We start from the raw sequence: 20556 nt of genomic DNA, 5'->3' as shown, positions 1-20556 counted from the left end.
GGTCCCGGCAGGTGCGCGCCAGGCTCCGCCGGCTGTCCTTGTCCAGGAAGGAGAACACGTGCAGGAGGCACTCCCGGTTCAGCTGAGTGACAAGCATGGCCCGGGAGAAGGGCCCGGAGCGGGGCCGGGCCGGGCCGAGAGAAGATGCCGGGACGAGGATGGGGCCGAGTCTCTCTCTCGAGACGGACCAGGCCTGGGTGTGAGGCGGGAATTATGAGGAGACCCGGCCTGTGGAGAACCCCCACGATGGGGAAGACCTATAATGAGATGGGATAGGCCTGACCCCGTGACCCGAACACTACTGTGTTGAACAATCTATAGCATTCAACGGGGCAGGCGCGTCCCTGACCGACCAGGTCTATACACAGCACTGGGCGCTATGTGGAAAGTGTTACCTTAGATTGCGTTAAACAAGAAAAGGCGAGACCTTGAGGCACAGAAAGTTTGTAGACAAACGCGACACTGAAAGGGGCACAGCTTGGAGGCAGAGCTGGTCTGGGATCTACATAGGGAGGTGCAGAGCAGTGAGCCTGAGAGAGGAGTATACCGCGCAGAGAGTCCTGTAGAAACCAGAGACCGGCCTGTAGGACGGGGTATGTGCACAGCAGCGAGGGCTCCAAGCTAGGAGAGGCGTCTGTACGGAAGAGAGAGGCCTGCAGTGCAGACGGTGCCAGCTCGAAGGACGGGCTGCACCGGAGCAGCCTGTCTGTGGCCTGTGCGGCGGGGAGAGCTCTGCGCCTGCCAGGAGCGCTGGACGCCTGGACATATATGGTCGAGGAATGGAGTTTATTTTAGGACCACAACTGGTGTAGCAGATAAAAAAGAGCCCCAGGCACTCGCTCACCCCCCACCGTCATCTCAGTGTGAACCAGGGAAAACTCTAACAGTGCCATTTTTGCAAAGAGAAAGTGAAAGAAACGTAGTCCACTGGAGTGTGCAATTATTAATTATCACCCTCGTCTAATTGTGTGCAGCAAACCAGGTAAAAAACAGAGTTTAAATGCTAAGGAAACGTCCATGTTCTTGCGCGTTGATTCTTGCGTGAACGCCCCCCCTCACCCCATGTGAGTGAGGCTTGTCTTCTAAATATTTCATTTCTGCTAAGAAGAATGCACGTGCAAGCCGCTCACGTCTCCCTAAACCTGAGGGAACCCCTTTATGTGACCCCACAATCACTGGTTTTATTCTTAACCACAAATCTCAATGGCGTTAGTTTCATTGTATCCAAATGTCCACGATAAAATATTATAATGATCCCAGATCTGCTTGAAATTAATTTACCACGCATTGAGAGACCCTGAAAAACACATTGAAAATAATACAATTAACATGGACTAAATAAACTTTCTAACGAGAGAGAGAAACAACGGTCCCTCTTGTGTTATTGCCAAACTTGGGCGGCTTCTGGCTAAAGAATTCAAGCTGCTGAAATGGGTAATAAGACGCATTTTTTAGGAACTACTTTCTAAATCGTGTTTCACCACGGCGAGAAATATTTGCTTTAGAATAACCCCTTGAAAATCTACACGTGCCTCATCTCCAGGGATGCATTTACAATCTGAGTCCGGAGTATGAACATGCCCAGAGATCTGTGGAGGGCTTGTTGCTGCAAACCGGCTGTTCTGTTTCTAATGAATATACTGTGTAGAACGTTTCGAACAGTTGTCAGCCCCCAGACACCCCCCATCTCCGCCCAGTAGCACATGGCACGTAGGTGATAGCAGCCACATTTTTTTCTAGCCAAAACTTACCCAAGGCCTAATTTTGGGATTGAGGGACATGAATCAAAGCGCCTCACGTATTAATTTTTCTGCTAAGAAACTGCGTTTTATTTCACGATGGTGGATTTCCCACCACAGACAGACCACAAGGCAAACTTCTCGCTGTAAAAGTAGAACTGGACCCAAAAGCAGCTGAAACTAGTACCATAAGCGACAGAAAAAGCACAAATTGTATCTCTAACCCCAAAAGTGCTTCGTTGCGTGGATGGCGCACGTTCCAGTTGTCGCCAGACAGCAGCCCGCTGGCTACTCAGGAACAGGTAGGACTTTTTTTTTTACAAAGTAAGCGCTGACTCCACCTCTTGTAGACTCCTGCAGTTTTAACACAGGAATCTAAGGATCTGCACATGTTTTAATAGAGAACACCCATATTTTGCTTCCAATGTTCCAGAGATGCACGTTTTCCTCCTTTGTCGTTTGCTATATCTACTAAGAATATGTGGTAGTGAGAATTGTACGGCGACATAAGTTCAGTGTGTTCTTTCAAGGCACGTGCGCCTGTAGCGCAACACTACCTGGTGCTTTACTTTTGGGGCTTGAGAGCTGATTGTTGGTAAACTTGGATGAGTGGGCGGATGGATGAGTGGGCGGATGGATGAGTGGGCGGATGGATGAGTGGGCGGAAGGATGAGCGGATGGATGAGTGGGTAGATGGATGGATGAGTAGGTGGAAGGATGAGTGGATGGATGAGTAGGTGGAAGGATGAGCGGGCGGATGGGTGGGTGGAAGGATGAGCATATGGATGAGTGAGAGGATGGATGAGCGGGTGGAAGGATGAGCAGATTGATGAGTGGGCGGATGGATGTGTGAGCGGATGGACGAATAGGTGGAAGGATGAGTGGATGGATGAGTAAGTGGGCAGCTGGAGGGAGGGACGAGGGAGCGGATGTATGATGAGGTCGGCGGGCGCCTGCTTTGATAGATGAGTGGGTACCAGAATGGACAAGTGGGCAGCTGGGTGGGTGAATGAAGAGATTGGCAAGTGCATGCGTAGATAGATGAGCGGATGGATCAGTGGCTGGGTGTTCAGATGGGTTAGATGATTGGTTGAAGTTGCTATTGTAAATGACAATGCCATTTATTTATGTTAAAAAAAAACCAAATAAAAATAATGTCAAGAGCAATGCCAATAGCTCTAACTTTAACAAAGGCAAAACCATTGCATTGTAAATGCTTGTTTAACTTGGCGTGCTTTTAAACTTTTTGAGGAACATTCCATGCTGTTATCAGACATGGACATGATCACGTTTCTACAGTGCCCACTTTTGTCTTGTAAACTTTTTCCTACTTGTTCTTGGCTGCTAGGACACGCTGTCCACTAATTGTTGTTAACAGTTAGTTATTAATTCAAGATACATTAAAAACGGCTATTACCTGCAGCTGAAGCCGTTCTTATAACGTTGGGGGCCTAAAATATCCAAATTCTCACAATTGTATGAGTGTGATGGGTAGTAGATGCGTTGTTCTCCTGAAGAGAGCACTGGCATTTTTTTTTTTTTTACAAATTGAGAACGTGTGGGTTTCATTTACTTAACGGTTTAAATGCGCTTTGAAAGCCTCTGATTTCTCATTTTCATAAGCAGGCCGAGTTCCGAGAGTGTGGGAGGGGCATGAAAGCCCTCAAGCCCACTCACGGTCCTTTTAGAAGTGCAAATGCCTCTCTGTTTATTTCTAAATGTTTCAAATGGGCCAGCAGCCCCACCCTCTGCCTAATGTTCATGATAAATAAGGCGGCTTTGGTGGACTTTGAGATCATATGGACAGCTTTGAGCTCAGCAGGAATGGAGGCGATATTAGCCCTCCAAACTGCCCCATTGACATTCTGTATGTGGCAATCATCAGCCCCATACAGGACGACAATTGGGGGGCGGGGCTGCTCTTGTGCTGGAGCAAAGGTGCAAGATGGCCCCATCAGGGAGCTGAGGCCTCTCACAGGGAACAGTGCTGTTCCCTGTGATGGCCAAAATTACGGACAAAAGGCGTCCGCAAAAAGGATCCTCACGGACAACGGACGTGAGGTCCAATTTACGGACTGTCCGTGAAATTTATGGACGGTTGGTCACCCTACCTGGGGTCCCTCGGGCGGAGCTGTAGGCAGAGCTATGACAGGCATGGAGGCTTAAGGAGGAGCTGTAGGCTGAGCTAGGACAGGCCTGAGGGCCTCAGGGGTGCTGTAGGCTGAGCTAGGACAGGCCTGAGGGCCTCAGGGGTGCTGTAGGCTGAGCTAGGACAGGCCTGAGGGCCTCAGGGGTGCTGTAGGCTGAGCTAGGACAGGCATGGGGGCCTCGGATGGTGCTGTAGGCTGAGTTAGGACAGGCATGGGGCCTCAGGGGTGCTGTTGGCTGAGCTAGGACAGACATGGAGGCTGCGGGCGGTGCTGTAGGCTGAGCTAGAACAGACATGGAGGCTGAGGGCGGTGCTGTAGGTTGAGCTAGAACAGACATGGAGGCTGAGGGCGGTGCTGTAGGTTGAGCTAGGACAGACATGGAGGCTGCGGGCGGTGCTGTAGGCTGATCTAGGACAGACATCGAGGCCTTGGGTGGTGCTGAAATTACTGGAGGCTATGGGGCCTGCCAGTAGTGGGATTGGCCTCGGACGCCGGTGCAATGCTCCATGCTGTGCAGCTGCACCGCTGCTTTTCGGTCGATACTCACAGTCTCACGCCTTATATAGTCTTTCTTACTTGAGGCTAGCACAGCACTCATTTTTGAAGCATGTGCCCAAGTCCCGGCATGTGCACACACACAAGTGTGTAATATGACCGCAGGAGGCTGGTAAACTAGTCTATATCATTCTTCCAGCAGAAAACAAATACCTAGGCCGTATTACAGAAAGTGCCCCAGGAGCGCAACGGGATGGTTGCCTGCTTTGCGTGCCCCTGGGGCACTTTGATATTGTAGAATGGGCCCTAGACACTAGTGTGGACCTTTCTGTAATACAGATAGTGCTGGTGCGCATACAGCGCTATCACCAGAGGGTCTCTCATTTGCATGGAGGCGTGCCCCATGTAAATGTGGGAATCCCTTTGCCTCTGCGCCCATGCCTTATTATAGAAGCGTGCGCAGAGGCAAAGAAATTGTTAGGAGGAGCACTGTCAGTGCGCCTCTTGATGACAGACCTCTGCAGGGGTGTAGGGGGTTCTAAGGCTAAGGACCCCCCAGACATCCCCATGCAGGCGGTCAGGAGGAGTGCCACCACCACCATGTTATTACACTTTCAAACTACAGCAGTCCTTTCCCAAAAATAAAGCAATGTAATCTTCAGTAGTGTGGAGCATTTGGTATATTCTTTTATTCTGCTGTTATTCACACCTTTCTAGGCAACACATGTTTGGGGATACAGTGACTTCATCAGGGCTAGAAATCATATGGTACATGAAAAGTCTACTTGGTAAATGATAGCACAACGGTGTAAAGAATGGTACTAGTAGAGACTTATGGCTGTAGGTGATGAGTGTAACAGTCACCAATAACAGATAGCAAACTAGTGCTCTAGTAAGGTATATGGTAAGCAACCCATAAATAAACACTTTTAACCCCATGTGACTCAAGCAGTTTCCATTAAACATCCAGTCCCATGCTGTGGGATATGCAAGTTTTTATTTGATACACCTTGGCCCCAAGTTCTCCTCCTAAACCTACATACCACCCATACACCCCCACCCCCACAGCCCACCTTCCCACATCCACAATTCTTCCCACACCTTCCCCATGCACAGTTGCCCCAAACCATATACCAGACTAGACTTCATTGCATGCACCGACACCCATATCACAGCACCATACCCCACTCGTATCCACCCCGACAGCCCTCTCATCTCACACATCCACTCCCCTCCCAACCCCACTCACACCCGCCACAAACCTCACACCAAGCAAGACTTCATTGCATGCATCTACATCCACGCTCATAACACAGCCCCATACACCACTCGTACCCGCACAAAACCCCAGACTTGATGAGATCATGATCGCTCTAAATCAAATAAAAGAAGAACTCCAAGCTCTCAATGATAGTTTCTCAAGACATTCTTGGGAAGCTAGAGCTACAAGACACCTCAAACCTAGCTGGTTAGGGAACCAATTAACAACCAACGCGAACCTCCATCGCCCCACCTGGCCCTCAATCCCCTCCTATAATAACTCTTCCCGGTCAATCAGAAGCTCCAATCCGCTCTCGAAGAATGATTTACTCTCTCTGGTGCGTTCATATGATCCCACCCCTATGAAACCACTCATTCCCGCCCCAGCGCTGATCCCTACTATCCCCCACAACCCGCATATAACCACTAAACCAAACATTAGAGGAGTCATAGACAATAACCTCAGAAGAGTCCCAATCACCCAGGAACCTTCCTCAACCCTCATCTCGCCCAAACTTAAATGTATACTCCTAAACTGCAGATCGGCCTCTAGACATGCAGCAGATATAGCCGATCTCATCCTCACCCAAGAACCAGACCTGATAATGCTAACTGAACCCTGGCTAAAGGAATTCTCCACACCAATCATTGACATTTTAGTACCACCTAATTACAACATCATCAGACTAGACAGAACTTATCAGTGGGTGGGTGGTATCGCCTGCATACATCGCAGTAATATTTCAGTAAACAGAGCCATTTCCCCTGCATTCCTATCTTGTGAATACGTATGCCTTGACATCACCAGTAATGGCAAACCTATCTGCTCTCTGCACATCATCTATCACCCACCAGGCGGGAACCTCACTTTCACCGAACACTTTATGGACATGGTATCCTCGAACACAGGGAGAACAAATACTCAAATATTCCTTGGAGACTTCAATCTCCACTGGGATGATCACAATGATACAGTGGTTAACAGTCTCAAGAACTTCCTAGCTGACCTACAGCTAACCAAATTCTGCAACTCTCCCACTCACGACAAAGGTTCGATCCTGGACCTAATAATCTCTAAAAGAGACTCCATTCAACTGGAGTCGATCCACCCGTGTGATTGGTCAGACCATCACATTATCACCTTCGCCATTAAGGAAACTGTGAAACTAAAACTCAGCTCAATCCACAAGGCAAAAAGTGTGGAAAAGAGACATGAAAAAAACCAACCCCAACACCCTGCCATCCTCCTGTTACAACCGACTGTTACCCCCTGCCGGATCTTGCGATGTACATGTTCTCACCAATCATTACCTCTCTGCCATGACCTCGATAATAGATGAGGTCGCACCTCTTCAATTAAAAAGACCCTCTATAAAAGATTCCAAACCTTGGTACAACGGAATACTCAATGAGGACAGGCGTTCACTCATAACTTCTGAACGTGCTTGGAGATCAGAGCCATCCGCCAATCACCTCAAGATTCTCAGAACAAAGAGAAATGCCTATTTCCGTAAAATAAAGCGCAACAAAGCCGACTTTTTCAGCCTACAACTTGACCAGGCAAGAAATCATCCCAGAAAACTTTTCGAACTCATCAAAACCCAATCTAGGAAGGCACCTCATCGTCCATAAGACATAACGTGCCCACAGCCAAACTGCGAAGAGTTCTCCACCTTCTTCACTCGGAAGACCGATACCATCAAGAACGACCTCCTAATTGATCTAGCCGTACATGCGAGACCGCACCCACAAACACCCCCAGCACTCCCTACTGCATCTTGCCAACTCACTTCAAAGCCTAACCGAAAAAACAATGCAGCCTGGTGCTCAATAATCACCTACTCCGAAGAAAACATTGGCAAAATACTCAGTGCCCTGAACCCGGCCAATCACTTAGTTGACCCGCTTCCTGCAAATGCAGTCAAAGACCTAACTCCTCTGCTTCTACCTCTCTGGTCCAAGATCATAAACAGTTCACTTCAACAAGGTTGCATCCCAGATTGCCTCAAAGTAGGTCAGGTATCACCCATACTAAAGAAGCCCATGGCCGATCCTATGGACCTAAACAACTATCGCCCTATTTCCAATATTCCCACCTTGGCCAAGCTGCTGGAAAAATGTGTGCATCTACAACTAACAAAGCATATCGATCCCTTCGACCTCCTTAACAAACGCCAATCAGGCTTCCGGGCAATTCATAGCACCGAATCAGCCATGACACACATAATTGACGACGCACTGCAAATCCTCGATCAGAATGGTTCCTGTTTACTCATCCTTCTATACCTCTCCTCAGCCTTCGATACGGTCAAACATGAGAACCTGTTAAACCTCCTGGAACACAGAATGGGTCTATCAGGGGCAGTATTAAGTTGGTTAACCTCATTTCTCAAAAATCGGAAACAACAATTCAAAGTCAATAAATCCCTGTCCAAGCCAGTCCCAGTGACTTTGGGAGTCCCACAAGGTTCCTCACTATCCCCTACACTGTTCAATCTCTGCATGGAACCACTCACCGAAATTCTACAAGTTTCCAACGTGCAATATCACATGTACGCAGACAACACACAACTATACCTTAAGATCCACACCCTAGAGGACATCAAATTGCTTAATACAACGCTCAGAAATACCCAAGCCGGGCTAGCAGAAAATCATCTCAAACTGAATGCCCTAAAGGCTGAATTCCTTCTAATAGATCCACATGCACAAATCCCCAAAATGCAAGATTGGCTCAAACACATTACGGCACTCAACGTTCAACTCACCATTGTGGACTCAGTGAAGTCACTGGGAATAACATTGGACAGCAACCTTAACATGCAAAAACATATCAGCAGTGCTACAAGGGGAGCAAACTTCCAGATACACACACTGCGAAAACTGAAACCCTTCCTACCACACAATGACTTCAAGCAAGCAGTACAAGCTCTAATTATTCCTAGAGTAGAATAAGGATGCGTCTCTCTGTGCGGCCTACCCACAGCTTCGACAGCTCCATTACGAGCCTCAATCAATGCAGCAGCAAGACTCATAACTGGTTCTAAACGAAGCTCCCACATTTCCCCGGATCTACAATCCCTGAACTGGCTGCACTTGGAAGCCAGAATTCATCTGAAAATAGCATGCATGACGCACAAAGCCATGCATCACAATGCCCCCAGCTACTTGGCACAGAAGCTGACGATCTCGGGTTGGATTAGACCCTCAAGAAATGCTGAAAAACTTATTCTGAAACCACAAAAATTCAATAAGAAAAAAAACATATAACCAATACTTCTCTGGGATGGCACCCAGAATTTGGAATGCCTTACCCCCAGAAACCAGACTCAACCCTTCCACTGCCTCATTTAAAAAGGAAGTAAAAGCCATCCTCATGGCCAAATTCACATGAATATGATGCATAAAAATCCTCAACCTGTACGGGATAAAGATCCTTGTAAGCAATCTTTGCATTATACCAACCCTCGGTCTCACACTACAAGACAGACTGTATATCGCTTCTTACTTTGTTTGTTTTTTTATAATACGCCCCTGTACATATGTTTTGATTTGCTCTTCTGTTTTTGATGTATAAGTAGCATTTATTGATTGTATAGCGCTCTGATATCCGCCAGGATCTTGTTCGCGCTCTATAAAACTTTCAAAAATAAAAAATAAGAGGATAAGTAGTATGAAAGCAGAGAGCCAAGTACCAATACAAATGTATTGGTCACACTTAATTTGTGGGAGTGCTACCTGTCTTAATGCCATGCCAAATTATAAACTGAATTTTCTTTAGGATAGACAGAAGGTCGTAATTTTCTTATAAGTGTTGTTTAAAAAATATTAAATATCTGAAAATCGAGTTTAGACTAAATGTGGAGTTACCAATTTCATGGAATGTGAAGAGTCTGGTCACTAAGGTTTCACATGAAAGCGTATGATCAGATAGTGCCCCCCTCTATAGTATACAGTAACTAGGATTTTACATGGAAATATGTGACCATATTACAATATCTGGAAATATAAGATTACGTTATTACTTTCCAGTTTATTTAAGAAAGAAAGCTATATGTACCATGGTGTCCAAAAGAGTAAGAGCCAATAACTGGCTGTTCAAATGTAGTAGCAAAGTATCTCCCTTATTTCGATTACCGGTGGGGAGAAGATTCACTTTCGTAAATTAAACATATTATCCATTGAAGAAAACTCTATTATCAAAGTGAAAGATAAGGAGTCACTGAAATCTTTTGGCTTACCTAAAAAGTCTAGGTTACATGTGTGTCACAAGTGGGGTGCGTTAAGCGTGACACACAGTCTATCAAAGTTAGCTGCCTTAGTCCGCAAGTAAAATAAAACTCCAAATTAGTTATGAGAGTGCTGGACATTCCTACCAAGGCTATGTCAGTGTAAAGCTCACTGCAAGTTATTATGAACAATGTGTTGTATACAATATTTTGCTACTTCTCTGCAAAGAAAAAAAATATTATTTCGGAAGTGCAGGCAAAATTTCAGCCACAAGTCCATAAAAGTAACACTTACCACCAGTAGAGTGGCTGGTTCAGTCTTGTCTTTTCATAGTGCTGTGTGTTTAAGGCATTCTCTATGAGCATCATCTTGATGTGTGTTGATAATAATGTATAATAATAGACCGAGGACTAATACTAGAATTCATAACTAGCTTTACTCAAAGGAGCATCCATATTGGTTCTTTATTAGTCAAGTACTAGGTGTATGTTGCCTCATTTGGTGAGATTCCACATTTTTCAAGTGACAATTATATTATAAAGGAATGTATTCCGAAGCTAGTAATTGACTGATCTGAATATAAAATCTTGTCCTTTTACAGTAATATAAAAAGGACTATAGCTCGAATTCGTAACTAGCTTTGCTCAAAAGGATCTGCCATATTATTAGCAGTCTATTAGGAAAATATGGATGTATGTTATTTTGTCTGATCCAATCCACCAACTTGCCTAATGTATCAAATGGCAATGTCTTAATAAAATAATATATTCCAAATCTAGTATTAAAGTAATCCTAAAATGTATGATATTGTCTTCACGTTGCAAGTTGAGGGGTAATCCAATAGGGTATCTCTCTGATTATATGTACTATAAAAATCACAAACTTGACGGCGGCATTCTTCATATTAATATTATAAGCAAAATAATACAGCAGAGGGTCAGTCTAGAGGACACATGGGTGGTCAATATGGGTACAGTATATATGTTGTTGTATATGCAGTACCTTAATCATATGTAATATCACTAGTGAGGATAAAAAAAGTGCTGTCAAAATATGCTTGGAAGTGAAGTCCGGCAGGTAGTTCCAAATTATTGCTCCTATGAGAGCTTCAGATCAACTTGGCGAAAAATACATAATTGTACTCAATGTCATATGAGAAGAAAATCAGAAATTGAGTAGAGTGTTATCCAAAATATGAAACTGATTGTTGTGTCACTTACAAAGAGCACTTGTAAATCCCCCCCAAAATACTGAAAATCATGGTCAATATTTAGACCTTTCTCAATCAGTCTTACTTTCATGATCAACTCCCTATACCCACCCATAGGCTCTGTATCGATCGGTTCCATACCTTGACATTTAAAACATTGGTGTAGATCTCTTTGCTCCACTAGTTGTGCCATGGGCAAAAAATTGATATTCACTAAAGTGTTCTGATGTTGTAACCCTGATTAGGTTACCAGGCGAGAAAACATCTGTTGGCTAGAATGATGTGAATAACAGAATAAAATAAGCTACCAAATACTTAACATTACTGATTACTACATTGCTTGATTTGTGGGATAGGAGTTCTCAAGGGTGAAATTGTAATGTTCCAAAGTAGCCACAGCTATCCCAAACCTCATCAGTCCAACTAAACCTTACAATCAAGCAAAAGGCAGTCGCTGGTCATTAAATACTCCTCGAAAAATATAGTGGTCAAATTTATGGCCTGACTTCTGGACTATAGTTTGAGAGAAAATCAGGGAAACTGATGACCATTTGTGCTTTTGGAAATTGTATCAGATAAAAATATATTTAAAGAGCTTATCGTCCTCATCTGCTCTTTTTTTTCACTACTGTTCATTCTATATCCAACCCACGCTCTGAAGAAACCCACTGGAGGCACAAAGCGCGAAATAATTTAGTGCTAACATTAAAAGTACACATGAAACACTAATTTTATAACCAGAACTATGTTCAGAGATTAATATTTGCACACAACAAAATTCATAGGATTACCAACACCACACCCAGCATACATAAGAACATGAATGCAAATGCCAAGCGATTGGACATGGGAATGCAGACCCTTTCTTCAAAATATCAAATGTTTCCTTTTAGTACATCTAGCTCGACAGGCATAAATAGTGCATTATGACTCTACTTCTATTGCACCTTTAAAGCTCTGCATCTCATCACAGTTCCAGCATACACATTTTATTCCGATTCAGCACGATTGCCTATTAGGCAGAAAAACAATCTAAATATAGTTTGAAACCATAGTGAATTTTCTTATCCCAAGCACAACTGAGGTAGGGTTGTCCTTAAAAACATTTTGAAAATGAAATTAATTTTGAGAAAGAGATGCAATAGGCACTGTTTCACACATGTAAATTGATGCACCAAATATTCCACTAATAAATTTGTAAGACACTTGCCTTTCTGGTGAGTGGACTCAAGGTGTCCACTGGAGTAAAGATGCTGTCCGTGGACTCCACAATGGATGCTTCGGGCAGACTTTCTTCATTAACCACCCCCTCTATCCCGTTTACTGCTATAAATTAAGTTACAAGGAAATCTAACTTTATTATGTTATTCCTTTTTAAACACAAAAAGCATTGTATCAATAGTCAACTTTGAAACAACCAGGATTTTAATATGTATTCAAGTAACAGAGCATTAAATACTGTCAAACTTTGTTTTTTCAACAAAGGCTTAGCCATTCACAAACTGAGGCAAACTTAAAACACCAATATCATATTAGCCTCACTCAGAACAATACCTCTTACATGACTCTTTAGTATATTACACAATTATGTCTACAATATTGAAAACAGTTGTGGCATGAAGTAAGGTTGTTTTCAATTTATAATAGCATTGTGCCGTTAATGGTCTGAGATAAAAGAGCTATGTGACGTAAATATTACTCCATCATACAGGTATATTTCAATTGGGGTATAGATGGTAGGACATATTTAATGTTGATTAGAGAAATATGTTTTTTTTAGTCGAAACTATATGTGTTTAATATAAAGATATACTCATTTTAGTGTTCTACAACATTTTGATGCTGAAGAGTATAGTGCCGTTTGTACCTGAAAAAAAAATTTGGTTGATGATGTATGTACTAATCAAATTCTGTTACAGGTTACAGTCTATGGCTTTGTATGGCTGGTGTGGGGGAGGGGGATGATCTAGGACGGCACCACAGATTTTACTTGAAAACCAGCTTTAGGATTAGCGTTTCATATGAGTTTTTAGTATGCATGTTGTATCTTAAGTTTTTTACAGTAAGTTTCATAAGTGTTAATGTGTAAACTGTACTTACTAAACATAAGTGTCTTAAGATGCTTGCAGTATTTCATATTTCTGCTGCTCGTACTTTGCGACAAGGAACTGCACCAAACCTCCACCCATTTCTCTCTGGCCATCATTATTTATAAATTCAGCAACAACAAAGTTTCAGAAAATGTGAAATGTTGGCTAACCACGCAATGGCGGAATGGTCTGATGAATGAAAAACAAGAACGTTCAATTGTGCTCCATAACAGACCGTACCAGAATTGTCTGCCGTCAGCGCTGGTTGAAATATGTCCTGAGCTCTCAGGTTGAGGACCCCTTTGATCACTCCAATCTGCTGCTAGGGACATTAGCATTATTCAACTTGGTAAATATAGGGGGAAAATATTGGGTCAGGTTCCAAGACCAAATCTGACTTCTGGGAATGTTAAGACCGTGATTATAATTTGCACTGTTGGAAGTTAATCATTTAGCATAATCGGAGATCAATTAGATATTTGTGCACTGTAGAGTCTGCAGAAAATATTGGCGAAGAGGTTCTTTCTTGTGCAAGACTACCACCAACTGTGTTTACTCAGCCTCTACTTAAAGAGGTTTGGATGCATTAGCTGAAAAGCTCAGTTGCTTCTTGAGAAGACCTCTGGGGTAGAATTTCGAAAAAACTAAGGCCAAACTTTTAAGCAAAAAGCTTTTTCTATGGATCGTCGAGTAGTCCGACAATGGCTGGACTAAGTTTCATATATAATATCTCTTGTAAACCATTTGGTTTTTGGTTTCATGATGGTCCTTTTTCAGTGTGGTGCAAAGTCCAGTAAGAAACAAGAGCATCACTAAATGGATGCGTTTCAAAACCTCAACCCGTCTCCCCCCAAAACGAAACCGGACTAGATTATCAGCCACGGTCAGTAATTCGAGGTACCATTATTTTGACTGAGGAGATTTACTATTCGAACTCCTTCTTGTATAGCATTCGAATCGATGGTCCTTATCTCTGGTCAAACAATACATTTGTTTGGATTTCTCTGGTTTTCTATCTTTACCAAAGGTTGATGCAACTCATGGGGTTTGAGTTTGGGCTGAATACCTGATGGTTGTTAAAGTGGCCCTTACAGAGGTGGTAACTTGGGTCCTGTGGACAACTTTTCAATGGTCACCACCTGTTGGCCTTAAACTGTTAAAAACAAGTTCCAGGCTTCCTAAAAATATTGCATTGTCATACTAGCATTTAAACATATAAGCATAATTAAAAAATCTTTTATGTTGTAAGTTTTGAGTGATCCAAATTTTCATTCTTGCAGATGACAATATAGAGCACTCTGAAACAACATTGTGCATTATTATAGACAAAGGCAAAGCGGAAAAATAGGAGGGCCAGTCTGTCCAAACTTTGATTATAGGTATGGGACTCCCTAACAATATTTAGTAAGTTAATAAAATGATTGTGAAAAAAGCTGAAATACTAAACATAACCTTTGTGAAAAAGGGATGCATTTGTTTTCTGCTAGCAGTAGGCATCGGGCTACAAGAGAACGAGCACAGAGGACACAAATACAGCTTGGATACAGACCACTGGCACCCATGGGAGTAAAGTTGCAAGCAGCTTGCATAGATGCACACAGAGCCACCAACAGGGACTACTAGGGGAATTACACAAAGCTAAAAACAAAGCCCTTCAAATGACTCCACGTGCACCAAAAAACTGAGAGATGGACTTAGCGTTGGAAGCCCATGAAAAAAAACCTATGGCAAAGGAGGGAGACTGGTGTACCAGGACAGAACAGAGGAGTGTGGCGTGGTGACCAAGAGCGCAAGGCTGAAGCAGAACGTACATAAATGACAAAGGAGACACTCTGGGAGGTGAAGCAGAGACTGGCTTTTACATATGTACCCATGATCAAACCAGAATATAAAGAAAGAAGAATTTGGAGTTCTGCCAGAGCAAACGTGGTGCTGATAACCAACAACTGGCCAACCTCAGTGATTTTTAGTCTTAGACACAATGTTCCATAGCTTATGTTTTCTCACAGATGTATATATCTATAGATGAATACTCCAATGGAGAATATAGAGTCGTTTAATGGAAAAGAATTTGAGGAATAATTAATTTGGTCTGGCTTGACACATCAGTACAAAACTTGCCAACATATTATATATGCATACACCTTATACCATGGATGTTTTGTAAAGATTGAGCGTTCCACTACAGCAGAATGGATAGGTATAATAGCACAAAATGTAGTGTGGGAATTGAGTTTAGTTCAATGTTTCACCTTTATTTGCTTTAGGGTAAATCCATTCAGTATCTTGAAAAATTTAGGTTGCGCATAGGTTCAAAAACATACATTTGAATGGAAATCGAATCTGAATACTTGTGGTGCTTTTTGTTTGGTCATTTAGTGATTCGCTTCGGCCCCTAAACTCAGTTTGGAAGAAACTCTGATGAGGCAAAAGTGAGCATACCCAACCCAAAGGTGTTCTATGTCATAAGGCATTATGTCCAGTGTCAGGAAACAGAAAACAGCAATTGTGTTTGCCTTTTGATGTCACTGGTAATCGATAGCTATGTTAAAGTGATATGTGTGGTTACCAGTGATGTGATTAATTATGCCACTTAGGGTGCAATCTATGACATCGTAGTTCATGGGGAGGGAATTCTGGTTGTGCAACTCACCCTAACCAATGCATTTCTGTGTTTATAGGGTTATGACTGTATCCATGACATCCCTCTAACTTGACTTTAATTGATTTTTTATTATCTTGGCCAGTTAGTGATTTTGTAGATAGGCATATTCTCACGTAAATGAATGATTTCAGGGCATTTTATGAAATACTTTAACAAGAGCCTTGAATTTGCCTCGAACTCCAAATGTCCCCATCACATCAATATCATGAGAATAAAAGATTAGGATGATCCCTTGGCTCAAGAGGGTTTTTAACTTGAACTGGATGACTGTAAACCACGTGTCACCGAAAGACTACGTGTAAGACAAGTTGATTATGAATTAAGCATCATAATTCTTCATTTGGTTTATATAAACAAAATTAAATAATTTTGTTAGTGAAGCACACAATGGATTTTGGAGAGTGTACCCAGAATTCCTAATTTGGGGATTGGTTACTGATCTCTTCCCAAAACCTGGAATATCCACAAGGCATCTGATTCTATATATGTGTATCCCAGTAAGTATCCCAACTGGTCCTGTCGCTATATTCAGCATTATTTCGTTATCTTCCAGTGATGCTCCTTTATCCATAGAGGAAGTTTCATTTGCACATCTGCCTGCCAGTTGTACATACAGTGGACATTTCGTGCAATAACGTGTCACTCTTACTCCTCTCTTTTAAAGTTACCTATAAACGCTTCTTCTTACATGATTTCAACTTTTCCCTTGTGCTTCCCATTAGGTTGTGGGTAAAGAAGGTCTCTGCTTCTGTAATACTAACTAACCTTCCAAGTAAACACAGCACAAGCTTCTATTTTGATAAAATGACAAGCGCAGATCTCAAACCGCATTGCTGGTCATCTCACTCTGCACCATGTACCATGTTTTCTTCTAACTTACATAACTTCCCTCTAGCCCATCAGTATGGGAATGGTTATATTTGTGAATAAGATACAGTGTGGACCACACTTATCTCTTCAACATTCTGATTAACTAGTTTGACATTGTTCACTTCATTCAATTCTATTTGTTTATATTTGGAAAGCGGAACGATCAATGGTATCAGAGAGCTGGAGAGAGATGAAGTTGCTAAAGCGTCCTGCTAAAGCCAATTAAGTGATATGCCAAATATGGCTTTGGTCAGTATAGCGATATAGAAAAAACATTCAATGTGTTTAGACAAATTTGAAAATAAATGCGATTCGCTTGAATTACATTTCAAGGGAATGTTAAATATTTTGCAACTATTCAGACCATAGATTATTGATAACAGGATTGATACCTTTCATGGTGCTCAAACCATGGCTAACTATACAAGAACACTCCATATTGCAGCTCTACAGAAAGACACTCCACGTGCTGAAGGTCGACTACAGGTACGACTGCTGAAAGACTCCCTGGACAGCTGTACTACTCTGTCTCAAGCCCTCTCTGCGTGAACCAAATCTACCAGGTGCCATAAGGACTTGGTAGACTTTTTGTATTTTTCAGCTCTGGCAAGCCTAACAAAAAAGTGCAATTCTGACTGTAGCTTTAGAAACAGCAACAACATGGCTCAGTGAGATTGCACCAACCATAACAACCACCAGAGGCATTGTGGCTTACATTCATTATCCTCGGAACAACAGGAGAGGAAAGGAACAGAGTGGCGCTCCTATCCCCCGCTATGTAATACAAAGACAACAACAGAGGAGCGTCAGAAGATTTTTTGGAACAAAGAGATCAAGCATGTGATACCGCTCACAGTCACAATTGACTGAGAGGGAGACCTCTTAAGGTTGTTGTGAAGGCCCTCACTCACTACCCTGGTTGGTGACATGCCACATCATCGGGCCCCACCAGGAGTGACCGAATGCCACCCTGGTGTGCTGCGACGCCAGGTTACTGCGGAGCTGGTTTTTTCGTGAAGTGTGATAGTTGGAGTGATTTAAAAATGTGCCAATTGTGCACGTGCAGCGACTGGATCCTCACGCTCCAAATGCTAGGCGCCGCTAAGCAACTCATCGCTTTGTAGAGGAAATGTGCCGAAGCACCGCCAATAGCTTCCTGGTTTGTGCGTCTCTGGCAGGTACTGGCAATGGAAATGCTTACGGCGCGGATACAAGCGAGGGACACACGCTTCAAAGCAGTGTGGGAGCCCCTTGTGCGCCACCTATGCTCTGTTAGTTACGAGCGACACATGCCTCCTAGACTCCGTGCTCTGCACCTCTTTGATGACGCCCTTATCCCTGCGGACCCCGCCAGACTTTACCCCTGATTTCTGCTCTCCCCGCAGGCGCTGCTGCAACCACGCAAGTCCTCTCACACTCTGCCCCCTGACCAGCCACACGAAACTGCCGCACCTTCTCCCTGCCCCTCCTTACTCTCAGACTAGCTACCTCTGATTCTTTCTCTTTTCCTACTTGCCGCCCTGGCTCTCGCCTCACTATGGGGCAGTTGTGCCCTGTTGGGCCTTAAATTTCTGTGACATTACAGTCAGCTATTCACCATGCGCCTCCCTCGCGAAGCAACACAGCGTCCTCGCGAGACCAACCTCTGCGTATTTCACCCTTAAGCCACGAGGCCGGCCCCCCTCGAGGGGTTGTAGGCATGGCGCTGTGTTAAAGCTTCTTCTCCGTCCCAGTTGGTATAAGCCCACAAGTTCTCATATGCGCGGCCGGCCTCAGCATGAGGTGTAGGCTTATCGCTGTGTTCACAATAAAAACAGATTTGAACAAAAAAAAAAGTGCCAATTGTGTCAAAAAAATAATTTTACAAGTTTTGCCAATTGGACATGGGTACAAGCAGTGGTGTAGGATAAAGGACCAGAATTAAAAGTCCAGATTTATCCTGTGTTGTTGGTCAACATGTTTCAGCCTCAATGATAGTGGTTTATTGGGCATTCGTCAGGACCAGTGAAGTGATAGAAAAGTGATAGGAAACCCCGGTGGTATGGGCGCTCTAAGGTCCACCCTAGCAGTGTTAAACAGTTTATCAAAACACTGTCTCTAGATTCCCAATGATTAGAGTGGAACCAAGTTTATTCTGTCAAACATAGACAAAGACAGACGGAAAAAAAACATAAAAAACAAAGTTAGCTGTAACAATATCTGTTGTTGGTAAGATGAAGAACAAGAAAATGCTGCTGTGCTCCAAGGAAGTGCTAGTAGCCATAACAAGACCGAAGGTGAACTGAGTGACCGTGTGCACCTACAGGATAAAATTTGTCCTGTGAAAATGTCGGGACAACGGTTCATGACAGCCAATTTAAGTGAACGTTGAAAGGAGGTATTTTAAGAAGTGGATTGTAATGTCCAGTATATCGCTACATAGTAACCAGTGTCTAGACTAAAGGTAAAGGTAAAGCAGCTATATTGCTTCTGTGTTTTCTGGGCAAAGAGTAAATGCAAGTAAAATACAGATAAGCCTTACAAAACGAGCTGCTTGTTCCAGCAACATGGGTCTCAGGAGGGGGGGTGTAAGCAATATGGCACACCCTATAATAAAAGAAACACTAGCCAGAGTTGGCTACTGTGAAGAAACAACGGAAAGCAGTACTTATCTCTTTAAGCGGTGCTGGTCTCAATCTGTTTGTACTCACGCTCTCAATGCTCAGCACCCGTTCGGCACCTGGAGGGACCCTTCGTCCCTGGACCCCGAGGAACGGTATCTGCGCAGTATTTTGAGTTAACATAGGACGAAGAGCTGGATTCGCTCACTCGTCCCCACACGTAGAAAGTGGGCATGAAAAGAAATGAGATTGCCTGGCGCCCACCGATAGGCTACAGTTGTGGTCACGTGGTCGGACACTCAGCCAACCAGATTTCTGTATGAAGACTCTGTATTTATATCCGGCTTCAGCATCACGTGTCGTTATGGCAACTGCAGAGAGAGCCGGTTGCTTTAAAATCAGAGCGCAAAAGCGAAGAATAAAGTACGCTGAGTAAAACACATGTTAATGTATTGTGTACACAGACATTCCTAAGGTCATATTTATCTCTGTAGAGAAATCGGTTGAAGAGAGTGTACACCGATTAATTCTTGTGTACAACAGTGGATGTAAGGATTATGTCATATTTGATTGTAATGACACTAGGAGGAGAAAAGGGAGATATTTGTCGATGTCCAAAATGTTTTGGGTCTACATGGGACGGCACCATAATATCCAAATGTCCTCTAGAAGGACAATGCATAGTCTCCAGTAGTAGAGAAAATGCCAAGACCAATAAAGTTTTTCAGACGGCTATTGTGCAGGTTATCTCTCCTGACATTACGGAGGGCACAGACCCAAAGACATTGAGCATTCCTAGCATCAGAAACTACTGATAGTAAGGTGGTGATAGCACCTACCTTTGTATGAGGGCATATGTGCTACAGAACGAAGAGCAGCCGGTAGGTTAGTTCTGAAGCATAGAGGCCCAGGGGATGGTGTCATTCAGTCCCATTATACTGGTGCCAAGACGATACACCCACCTTTGCTCCTTTTCAAAGAGGATTTTCTTGGTTTTCTTATTTGCGTTAATCTGTTCAATAACTGTCCACCGCATGTCGTTGGTGGTATGATTATTTTTTATGAAGTGCTCGCTCATTTTAGTCGTAATGCGACCACATCTGATATTGCTCCGATGCTCGCAGATTCGCAATTTCATCTTTCGTGTTGTCATACCAACCTAACGTAGCCCACATTGGCAAGTTCTTAAATACACCACATTCACAGAGTTACAGTTGGTATGTGTTCTTTGGGTCCATTTTTTTTAA

At 43.4% G+C, this 20556-nt stretch overlaps 1 protein-coding gene across 2 annotated transcripts in view; it reads right to left on the bottom strand.

The window, feature by feature from the left end:
• MIA3 (MIA SH3 domain ER export factor 3) overlaps positions 1-20556 on the bottom strand; it is a 340580-nt gene that overhangs the window by 191957 nt on the left and 128067 nt on the right. For both annotated transcript variants that reach the window (XM_086927939.1, XM_086927940.1), the window contains exon 7: positions 12295-12410. In XM_086927939.1, coding sequence (XP_086784065.1) covers positions 12295-12410 — 116 coding nt within the window. The remainder of the gene's footprint in view (positions 1-12294; positions 12411-20556) is intronic.

Source organism: Lissotriton vulgaris, chromosome 6 (assembly GCF_964263255.1).
Source record: "Lissotriton vulgaris chromosome 6, aLisVul1.2, whole genome shotgun sequence".
Lineage (NCBI taxonomy): Eukaryota > Metazoa > Chordata > Amphibia > Caudata > Salamandridae > Lissotriton > Lissotriton vulgaris.
Note: the sequence above shows the minus strand (reverse complement) of the source record. Positions and strands in the feature narration are given on the sequence as shown.